Below are 11,947 nucleotides of genomic sequence, written 5' to 3'. Positions count from 1 at the left end.
ATCCAAACCCACCTGTAATGATGCAAATAAATTTATAAATTTATGTATTTTTTCTGGATTTTGTGCTGATATTCTGTTTCACTCCATTAAGATCAAACTACCATAAAAATTTGAGACTTTTTTTTCTAAGTGAGCAAACATAGAAATTCAACAGGGGATTAAATATACTTCAGCTTGAGGTTCATATTTAATACTTTAGTTCTGAAGTGAAACAAAACATCAACAAGAGAATTCACAGTGTCCTTAAAAGGCAGGAGGTGCAAAAGACTCGGGTGTTTGGGTGCAGGCGAAATAGAAAGCCTTCTTACTAAGACATTGTATGGGATTTGACTAGGTGATATAAGGTGTGAAAAGATGCTAAATCACTTAAGATGGATCATATGCCAGCCAGTTATATGACCCAGACTGACTGACCAATCAACAGAGAGCCTGTTATTTATGTAATACTGATGTTTCATGTTAAACTGAGACTTCTTATAGTGGCCTCCACTTAAAGATTAGTCAGGTTTAATCTTGTTATTTTAATATTTTGTCATTGTATTGCTATTTTTAGCTTCTTCTTTTTTTTTACCTTTTATAAATCCATATACACTTTATCGCCATAAGTATTCACTCACCCATCCAAATCATTGAATTCAGGTGTTTCAATCACTTCCACAGCCACATGTGTATAAAATCAAGCAACTATGCATGCAGACTGTTTCTACACACATTTGTGAAAGAATGGGTCGCTCTCAGGAGCTCAGTGAGTTCCAGCATGGTACCGTGACATGATACCTCCTGTGCAACAAGTCCACTCATGAAATTTCCTCTATACTAAATATTCCACAGTGACTGTTAGTGGTATTATAAAAAGAGGAAGCGACTGGAAACAACAGCAACTCCATGAGGTGGTAGGCCTCTGCGTAAAAATCGCAAGCGAGGTCAACAGATGCTTAGGCACTTAGTGTGCAGTCGATCACAACAGACCTCCAGACTTCATGTAGTCTTTAGATTAGTTCATGAACAGTGTGTAGAGAGCTTCATGCAATGGGCTTCCATGGCTGAGCAGCTGCATCCAAGCCTTACATCACCATCATAGACAATTTCATGCTCTCAAATATGTGGGAACAGTTTGGGGATGGCACCTTCCTGTTCCAACATGACTGTGCACCATCGTCCACAAAGACATGGATAAGTGGATAACTTTGGTGTGGAAGAACTTGACTGGATTGCACAGAGTCCTGGCCTCAACCTGATAGAACACCTTTGGCTAAATTAGAGTGGAGACTGCAAGCCAGGGCTTCTCAGTATCTGACCTCACAAATAGACTTCTTGAAGTGTTCAAAAAGTCCCATTAACACTCCTGAACTTTGTGGGAAGCCTTTCCAGAAGAGTTGACGCTGTAATAGCTGCAAAGGGTGGGCCAACATCATATTCAAACCCTATGGATTAAGAATGGCATGTCACTGAAATTCAAATGCATTTGAAGGCAGATGAGTGAATACTTTCTACATTTTAAAAAAACAACAACTATTATTAAGGGTTTTTTTTGTTTGCCATGCAACTAAATTTCTATTAATATGCATATGTTAAGATAAAGTAATATACTTATATAATGTAACTACTTCTTTTTATCTTTTCCGACAGTCAAGAGAGGACCATGTGTAACCATAGCACCTGTTTCTTCTGGGGTGTTAAAGATCAATATTACAGCATTCAGCTGTTAATAGATTGGATTCTTTAAGGTTATGCAAGGTCAGCTTTCTCTTTTTCCATTCAGGTTGCTTTCTGGCACCATCATATGTCAAATTAATTAAATTCTTTAAAAAGAATTCATTACCAAACATTCCCAAAATGTCAGTGCTCCACAGGTGTTTAAGTGGCACTTAATTCATTTGAATTAACAGCAAGGCTTGAATTTGTGCCTGATCTTAGGGTCCTGTGCGATAGATTTTTAAATGCAACACATTCACAAGTTATATTTGAATGACTGGTAGCAGTCGTGAGGCAGTGATTGGTTTCTGAGTAAAATGGAACATGTGTAATGGTAATTGAAAGGTAAATAAAGGATCATAAGGGCTCACTTTGTCTTTATTGGCTAAATCCCAGTCCAGTATTTATACCTTTAATTTTAACACATTCCCATTTGGCCAAAATATTTTAAAAACGATGAACAGATTTATTCCCCATTTGCATTAGAAAATTAAACATGTATGACATGAGAATTGCAAAATCTCCCCTAATATTGTTAACATGATGCATGACAGTGTGCAGTGCTGGTCTCTTTTATGATTTCTCATGTCACAAGATTCAAGCATTAAAAAAAAAATCACATTGCCTAATCAAAGTGAGACAAACAGCGAAACATTTCACATACATCAATATAAAAAAATCTACAAAGGAGGCAAATTCCCTGCTCAGTACTGGGGCAAGAGGCAGAATATCCTTGAGTTTAACAGTGAAAACCAGTGCACATCAATGAGTTTTATTAAGTGCCATAGTTAAGCACAGCTAATGTCTCTGCCACACAAAATTTGAGAAAATGTATTTTTTTTAAAAGAAAGAAAAAAGAGCAGTTTCTTTCATTTATAAAAACATACAACACTAGTGAAACCTTTCAGTGGCTCTTCTTTATATGCAAAGTGTAGTAGGACCAAGGCTCCGGCACATAAATGAGCCCGGGGTACTTGTTGCGTAGCACTGGGTCATTCCACAGATAGGCCACCCACAGAGCCACAAGCAGCACAGTAACACTGAAACTATAGAACAGGAACAGACCATTACTGTCGGGGCCAAGTCCTTTATGATGTTGGAATATCACCATAGCAACCATAGCAACGAAGGTGAGGAGGAAAAGTTCAGTGATTTGTCCTTCAGTGACCAAGTACCTAGAAGAAATTTTTAAAAAGAGACAGAAGAATTCAGAAAATCAGTGAGAACCAAATACTAAATGTCCAACAAAATATTATTATAAGGAAACTGCAATCTTTATGGAAACATCAATACTGCTATATATTGCAACAATCCTATTCACATTACTAACTATATTACCATTTAGATGTCAGATAAGAAAAGTAATTGCTTTTCCAAAATGGCACAGGTTTCGGAGGATCGTCAAAGCTGCTCTCAAGCACAACGTCTATATCTTTCTTTGTGTGTAAAATTCAATTTGGACAATTGTTAGAACATTTATCTGGTTTAGTCACATGTTCATTTTTGTCAGACTTTTTAGTCAGAAAGAAACTGATTTTAGAAATAGGTTAGAAAATACTGAAGTTCAGAATACTAAAGGTCAATCTAAAAAGAATTAAAATAGTTTGGAGTGCAGAATAATTGGAGGGACTGTTCATAAGCTATTAACTTCACTTATAGTACTGAATGTTTCCCTGGCTTTACTTTAAATGTGAGCATTACTGCTGTTCGTCTACTCTTTTCTTTATCTCAGTTAGCTTAGATTATGAAAGTTATTTGTAATCATCCCAATTACTGTTAAGCATTTCTTTTTTAAGTAGGGAGGGCATCTCTAAAGCCCATCATTAGACTTCAGATGTCCTTCACAGTTTTCATTTAGACTCATGTAGAGGCTGAGGCTCGCACTTTGTCACTTTAATAACAACTGAATGTATTCATGGTGAGCTTGTGTGTATGGCAATCTATGTAGTGCGTCTAAAGGATAAACTGACCAATAGTAGAGAGCGCTTGGTCCCAGCAACAGCCAACCAGCAAGAGGAACCTTTTTCTGTTCTTCACCACTGGAGAAGCAACCAGTGAAGTAGATGAACAGAATGATAAAGAAAGGAATGTACCTGGGGGAAAAAAAAGAAGCAAACCCTTATTCTCTGCACAGGATGAACATTAACTTCAAGTACGTCTTTATAAACGGGCAATGAAAAATATTATTGAGCTCGGCTCAAGGTTACCTTTAAAACCTAAAAAAAAGTAAACAGTATTTAACAAACCCCAAAAGCGGAAGGAGAAAAAAACCCCAATTTCTTTCTCTTTTTGTTATTAAATGTATGGACGTGATAACGATAATGAGGTCATTTGTTTAACTTAACATCTGCAAGAATTATTAGTACATTTTTAAACAGTGAATTAAAATGAAAGTGGCAAATTAGCAGTACAGTTGTAAAAATAAATGAATCTAATCGCTGATCAAAGTTGATAAAAACAAGATGGAAAAATGTAAAAAAATACACTGCGTTTTATTTTACCAGTAAATGTTACAGGGATGTGCTGTACATGGTCAGTTAATAACACCTTTGAAATCTATTAAACTGTCAGCTGGTCTCAAGCTAGAGTCTTTCATACCACCTAGAGTTTGTAATTATTATTGATGGTTCTTATCTGTGTAAATTTGGTCAGACAGTAAATGTTTCATCTCTTGTAAAACGATTATCTCCATTTGGATGAGCCCAAAGATTTAAAAGGAACATTATTTTCCCATCAGGTCCACTTATTTGCTCCATTAACGGCTTTTCATTATATTTGTCAAACTAATTTGGCGAGTACAGCAAGTGACTATATGAGTTTAACATAGTCTCTGCTCATATTCCTGCTTTCTTAACAACTACACAGATTTTTGCTATTAGTGTATCACAAATCACATCAGTACTACAATTTATTCTTGCAACTTAGAATTCAAAGGATCTTGGATATGTGTAAGAAAGTGCACATATCCAGGTTTGTGTACTCATTTATATTTTCATGTTTAAAAGATTGTACTTCATATTAAAACATAAATAAAAGAATATGTATAAAAATAAACCTGTTGGTTTTGGGGCCAAGGCACTGAACAGTTCACAGCTGCACCTTCCCTCGTGTCCTGTCATCTGTCACAAACCAGTTCAACCCTTCATGAGGCTGCTTATGTAACGCCTGAGCAGAGGAAGCTTAAACACTGTCTCAACTCACTCATCTAATTTTATGAGTTCTTTGGCAGCACCGGTGAGCAAGAGGGTAAAAAGACAAGTACAGTACAGTTCATCCTGATTCAACGTATTAGCAATCTCCCTACTCACCCTCTATCTTCTTTCCAGAACTGCAATACTCAAACCACACCCATATCTGCATTACTGAGCGAACAGCAGGCTCGTCCACTGAAAACTGTAATGCCTTTACCTCAGCAGTGAAAATGCAATGCTGGAACATTATGAGGGGAATAAAACATAAACAAACCCATAAAACTAAAAGTCTGTGCAATAATAAGAAATAGCAGGAGAGCTATAACTCTTCTTCATTTTAAAATAAAACCAAGTGATCTGGAAAAATTCTCAGTTTTCCTGCACATAATAGGATAAATTTTCCAGGCGACACTCAACTGACTCAAACCAGTCACTCAGCCTGCGCATCCTAAAAGTCTGTTTTATTGTTTAATCTTATAGAGACAAAAACTGGTCACACATTAAAGCTTAATAATAACTGTATACAGATTTTCTCAAAATCTCTGCTCTGATTACTTTACTCGCCTTTGTATGTTTTTTCAAAACATAACCATGATAACCCCCCACCCCACCCAAAAAAGGGGAAATTGTGGTTCATAGCGATCCATTTCTGTACATGCAATATAATTATTGTAAACATACCACATTAAGTGTCCCAGGTGTTCGTCATAATAATACAGCAGCTCAAAGGAGTCAATCTGAGGGAGAAGGACCAAATTAAATTCATTAAAACGTTCCCAGACACACAACCTTATGCTACAGTGCCACCTAGTGTTCTGGTGTGTAACTTCAACTTTATTACAGAACTCACAGAGAGCAAAACAAGATTTAAAAAACAGCTGTTAACAACATTAAATAATATAAAAATATAAGAAGACACTGGCTTTACCTGAGGTGACTGTATATTAAAAATGTTGTAACTAACTGAAGAAAAGATTTCACGCAATTGATGTTTTTCCAAATGTGTAAAATCACAACATTTCATGAGATGATGAGTTTTTGAAAGCTGTTGACCCGAGGACTTTAAGCATTTGATGAAGCCTCACACGCACACAAAAGCTGCTGATTACAGTTGCCAGTTACAGGTGTTACATCTAGAGAAATCCAAGTTCATGTTATTCTCAAATGGCAAAGAGTTGTTATCTGCATTTCCTAAGATTAACCCATTCAAAGGACTGCAATTAAAATGGTCAAATCTTACAAGTATCTAGGTATCATTATAGATCAGAATTTGTCATTTAAAACTCACATTCAAAGGCTTGTGTCCAAGTTGAAACTAAAACTAAGTTACTTTTTTAGAAATCAATCTTGTTTCTCTCTCAAAGTGAGAAAACATTTAAATTGATGCAGCTTTTTTTTTCCTTTATTGGATTACAGCGATCTGCTTTTTATGAATGCACCAGTCCAGTACCTAAAGAGATTAGATACTATCTACCATGTTTTATTGTTGGCTATGGAAATTGTGTACATCACTGTTCTCTGTATGCTGCTGCTAAATGGCCATCTCTGTACAGTATATCCACAGACTTTCCCATTGGTTGGTTTTTAACTATAAATCTCTCCTTGGCTGGTTTCCTCTTAACTGTGTGTTTATATGTGTTTAAACTGCAACTAATACAGCCTTCGTTCTCACAACATCATACAATTGATTGTCAGAAATGGTTGCCGTAAAGGAGTTTAAGTGCATTTCAAGAAGGGAGAGAATAACTCTTTTAGTCAGTGTGACTGTTTTAATTGTGGCTCTTAATGATCTGCTGTTGCATATTTTTCCCATGTTTGTGCGGATTGTTGTTATGTTGTCATGTGTTGTATGTTTTGTAATTTTTGCTGCCATGATGCCAGGTCCCTCTAGGAAATGAGATTTAAATCCTAATGAGACTTTTACCTGGATAAATAAAGGAGTATAATAAAAATTGAAAACAAAATATGAATGTAGAGATCTGGAACATCAGTCGACACCTCAAAGTACTACGCTGAAAGATGAGAGCAAACTTACATTTCTGTAGGCAGTAAATGGGTTTAAACCTCACAATGAAATTCACATGAATGCAGTGTGAAAAAATGTTTTTAAAAACCTTCTCTGACTCTCTGTTGGTCTAACTGTGGGGTAAGGAGTTGTGCATCAATCAGATGTTTGAACAACTACATATGAATCTTGGTTTTGTAATAAATAAGATCTGTAGTGATTTCTTCCCCTGAAACCAGCAGGGAAATAAATCAGGAACAAATCAAGCCAGGGTATAAAATCTTAACATGACTGCTGTTGTGCTGCTACACTAACCCACAGTATATAAGTGTTTACAAACACCACACTATCAAAGGTACGATGTTCTGCTTCTGGTCGATGTGACAATAAAAGATGTGATGATGACGACGAAGGAGCAGAGAGAAAAATAAGCTCCACTCCCACACAGCAGGATAAAGTCTGCTGCATCTAAACAGCTGCGGTGACGCGTGTTTCTGCGGTGTACTGTCAGTTCAAAAAGAACAGCTTTTTTAAACTGCTGAAGACAAACAATATTTTTTGTACGAGCGGCATGCACAAAGTTGTCCCACTTACATAAATAACATACAAACACACACTTTGACAACCTTCTCCATGTATTCCAGTATTCCCACTAAGCCCACCATGGATCTTAGCTGTTTGCCATCTTACCAGTGAAGCTGGTTTAAGGTCTTTGATGATGGGGTTCTCCCTCACTGATAGGTGGAGCTGATAGCCACTCAGGATGAGCCGGTGGTTGATGGAGTCTCCCACCAGGTGGATGCTGGCTCCCATGACGAACGTGATGATGCACAGGTAGACGGCTGTGCGAGACAGCACTCTCGGACTGCGCTCAATCAGCTGAATGGCGCAGAAACAAACATGTATACCTTAAAAGAGTTATTCTGGGGACACCTTTAAGAACTGGCATCAGCCACAGTGCCTGTGCGTCATCTCTGAGACATTTTTTCACACAGCCTACAAGTTAATGTGCTGTATTTCTTTTCTTGAATATGTTTTTGACTTTATGTAGGTGTGTTTGTGTTTTTATCTATTCAGCTGCACCTGCCTAGTTCTTCCTGTCTCTTAAATATAGATCTGCCTTAAAGGTAATGGATATTACAGGGCAAATAGCTTGTGTCATAACACAACCACACAGATGACCTACATCCTCTAACAAAAGCATGCAACTTGCGTCATTACACTGACTAGAAGTAACACTGTCTCTTTGCCAGTCAGGCGTTGAATTATGGGTTTTTATGTTGGTTTGCAAGAACCTAAATAGTCTGCCTCAAAATGCAGGTAAGTGGCTACCTGATTACTTTATATCAAAGGAAAAATCATAACACAAAATTATTACACAACATTTTAACTGATGCAATTCTGATTCCTGAAACTGAGAAAGAAAATTAACCCAAAATGATGTTGGATATAATATTGCCATGTTGAGTAACAGTCTCTTAAAGCAGGTAGTAAACAAGCTGGAAGGTTTTTCTAACTAGGGCCTGCCCAAAATTCGATTTTTATTGGTGAAAACTAAACTATCAAAAATCAAAACAAGGCCAGCAGTCACAACATGCAGAGCAGAAAAGGAATGACAAGATCTGGAATACTGAAATCTTTGCCTCTCCTATACTTGAGTGTCTTGAACTGTCCTAACTGTATAGGAATCACACATAAACAATAAGATATGAAACATTAAAAGTCAGCACAGATTTCAGCTTTTAAAGCAACAGAAAACCAGATTGGCCTGATGCAACTGCAGTAAAAACAATATTGAAATAAAGAGTTACACAATAGGATCTGGGTTACCACAGTAAGTCAAGTGTTCACACAGAAATTATTCACTGGAGAGAATACAGAAGACCTGATGTTGTCTTCACAATCACTAAGACACTCTGCTGCATTAAGACTTGCCTTGAGCATTAGGAATGGCGTTATAACATTGTAGGCCATGTGGAAGTAGTCTCCAGCACTGGGCTTGTTCAGTGGAAACCACTCCAGAGGAAGAATGATCTGAAACATATGTAAGAAAATACTGGTTTCCACTGAAATTGAAAATATTGATGTAACCATCCATTTGCCTTTTTTTCCTTCATTAAATTTAAACCACAAGAGGTACAAAGAAATTGCACTGAGCCTCCCTACCATAACAATGGGCCTTCCAAAGTCTAATATCCAGTTCTGCACAGTGAGACACAGCCACAGGTCAAAGTGGAAGAGCTGCTTTTTCTTCTGCGGCACATTTTCCTTTGAAACACCAGGAGTGCTGTAAACATACAGTAAGTCATTGTAATAGAGCAAGCATTACCAAAGCAAAGGGCAACACAGATGCCGAGCACTTAACAGACATGTTACTGAATTTATTTCAGGTTAAAAGCACATGGTTTCCTTACTCGAATTCGAGTATTTTATATTGATAGTAAAACTACAGTATTTTAAAATGTTATTTTAAAGCACAAGTGTATTCTCTTTTCACCCCCCTTGCATCCTCCACTCTTTGATTTCAGAGTAATAATTATGCAGCAGCTGTGAAACTGCTGAACTATCCAACCTGCTGTTTATTGTGTGCAGCTGTGCAATTTCCTGTAGCATGTTGAGCACAGTCCCTATAGTTCAACATATGCACTGGGAAAGCGGGAAGATGAGTGCAGATAAATCCCCCATGGGCTCTTCAGCCTTCCTCAAGGATTACAGGACCCCTTGTAACACCAGCAAAACCAGTATTTGCCGCAAAGAGTGCTGTGACCATCTGCATCTGCCTGAAATCCTTTTTCTTGCCATCCAGACATATTGATCATGAAACTGCAAACATTAATGAAGCCACACAGATTTTTTGCAAAACTCAGCTGCTGGGGAACTTTTGCAGCCACTTGTTGGTTTCAGTTCAACATACTGCTGCTAGTAGCAACCACTGCTGATTCAGTTTAAAGCTGTTTCAGTCTAACGTATGTGTCTAGACCAGGAATGTCAAACTCATAATATATTATGGACCATATATAACCATAAGAAAAAGAAAGGCAATTTCAATGGTACATGTCAGTTTTTCCAAATGATAAAGAAATGCTGCTGTAATTCATAAAAGAGATCTTTCAGCTTGACTCTTTGAGCTTAAATTGTCACAACTAAATGTGTGAAATTACAAAAGGAACTGAGGTAGCTCATTGCCCTGATGGCCCTGTGATTATGAAATATAAAGTTTCACAGGAGTAAGTCACAAAAACTGCCCAGTTTTTGGTCCACAAAAACTGTTTTTGTGGACCAATTGTAAAAATTGTAATTACTTTGGTGTAGTAAAGATGCCCATGTGGGAGGGCTTTATTAATAGGAAAACATTCAAAACTTATGCATTTAATAGTCCAAGAATTTATGCCCTCCTTCTCATTTTCCAAAGGATCCAGTAGGCCACAGTGGAGTCTTTGCAGAGCCGATAATGGCCTGTGACGTTTGACAACACTGGTCTAGACCTTTAAGACACAAGTCAGGCTTTATATGACTTAAGGTCTCAAATGCTGTAGTTGCACGTGTTCTTTTCCTATAGCCCCTTTTGATTTTTTGGATTTTGCTTGGCCTGATCTATTTTTTCTTCTTTTTACATGATTGTGTTTGATGGCCAGATGTCTGAAGACTGAAAACAGACTAGTTACATCCAGATCAGCTACACAGCCAGTGTGAGATTTTCCAGAGTTAGTTGGTGTTCCTGTCATGTCATAAGGAAGCCTGAAGACAAGAGCGAGGTAAATACAACAACAGGCTTCTCCGCAAGAAGCCAGGATTTTATTTCTACAACATTTGGCTTGAAATAACGCCTAACTGGCGCTATCAAACGGAGCATGCGCGCCTCCTAGTTTTCATTTGTACGTCCAATCATTCACTTGGCGCGCAGTCCAGCCTCCAACATCTGTTCCTGGATACATGCAGGAGAAGAAGTGATAAGCAGATGCTGTACTGTAGATAAATTTTATTCTCGGGGTTTTACAGACGTTCGTTTCTTTAAGCTTTACGCTTTCTGCGTTTATGAACCGACTGCGCTTCAGCAAGGCGATGATAACAGAAGCGACATCTTCATGTTTAGAGTACAAACCTCTTCAGGTGTAAATCCTTGCCTTGACGCTTCCGTACAGTCTGCATCGTTGTTTCCGTGTAGGCAGCCGATGGTCCCGTTTACTGTACCTATTCTTACAGCTCCGTGGTCACAGGTGTGGAAAGCTAGCGGGATTCAACATTTTTGTGTACAGTTAATGGTCACGAGCGCTGTCGCTTCCGGGCTGTCGCCTTGTTTCCGCCCATCAGAAGAATCCACCAATCAAACTGCAGCAAAGACACTAGAAGTGGAGAGGGCACACTTCACCCCGAGTTATGATTTGTAGGCTAGGCAGCTATAAAAATGCAGTCTTCGAAGCCTGAATAAATAAATAAGCAAATAAGTGAACTTATAAGGATGTTTTTTAGTCATCAAGTTCAAAGTTGTTGTAATGAATGTAAGGATTTTTTTTCATCACGGAAAATAAGCCAAGACCTAAAGTATGGAGGACCACAAGAGCCACGCACATCGAAATAAAGAATTCTGTGCTTAAATAATGAATTGTATAATAAATTCTGCATTTGTAAATTCATTTTTGAATTCCACATTTAAAAACTGATTTTCAAAATGTTTTGTTTTTTTAAAACATTTGTGGGCCCTCTGACCACTGGTGGTGATCAGAGGGCCCGGTGGCACCAGTGTCCGGCAGCCTCGCCTCTGTCAGTGCGCCCCAGGGCAGCTGTGGCTACAATGTAGCTTGCCATCACCAGTGTGTGAATGTGTGTGTGAATGGGTGAATGACTGAATGTAGTGTAAAGCGCTTTGGGGTCCTTAGGGACTAAGTAAAGCGCTATACAAATGCAGGCCATTTACCATTTACCATTCATTTCAAAAACCATTTTCGAATTCCAATTTAACTGATTTTCAAAATGCTTTTTAAAATGGCGATTCCACTCCTCATTTCAAAATCCATTTCCCTTTTCTGTTCGCTCATGGATTAGCTCAGGGATTAAC

At 37.9% G+C, this 11,947-nt stretch overlaps 1 protein-coding gene across 1 annotated transcript; it reads right to left on the bottom strand.

Moving 5' to 3' along the window:
- Positions 1–2,138: 2,138 nt before the first annotated feature.
- On the bottom strand, positions 2,139–11,177 carry cln6a (CLN6 transmembrane ER protein a). Its single transcript, XM_063483532.1, has 7 exons — positions 10,994–11,177; positions 9,058–9,178; positions 8,827–8,925; positions 7,582–7,770; positions 5,568–5,623; positions 3,666–3,788; positions 2,139–2,870 (listed from the first exon to the last, which is right to left on the bottom strand). The coding sequence occupies exons 1-7, from the start codon at positions 11,038–11,040 to the stop codon at positions 2,600–2,602; spliced, it is 906 nt and encodes a 301-aa protein (XP_063339602.1). The 5' UTR covers positions 11,041–11,177; the 3' UTR covers positions 2,139–2,599.
- Positions 11,178–11,947: the final 770 nt, after the last annotated feature.

The sequence above is a fragment of the Pelmatolapia mariae genome, linkage group LG1 (genome assembly GCF_036321145.2).
Source record: "Pelmatolapia mariae isolate MD_Pm_ZW linkage group LG1, Pm_UMD_F_2, whole genome shotgun sequence".
Classification (NCBI taxonomy): domain Eukaryota; kingdom Metazoa; phylum Chordata; class Actinopteri; order Cichliformes; family Cichlidae; genus Pelmatolapia; species Pelmatolapia mariae.
This window is presented reverse-complemented; position numbering and strand designations above follow the sequence as displayed.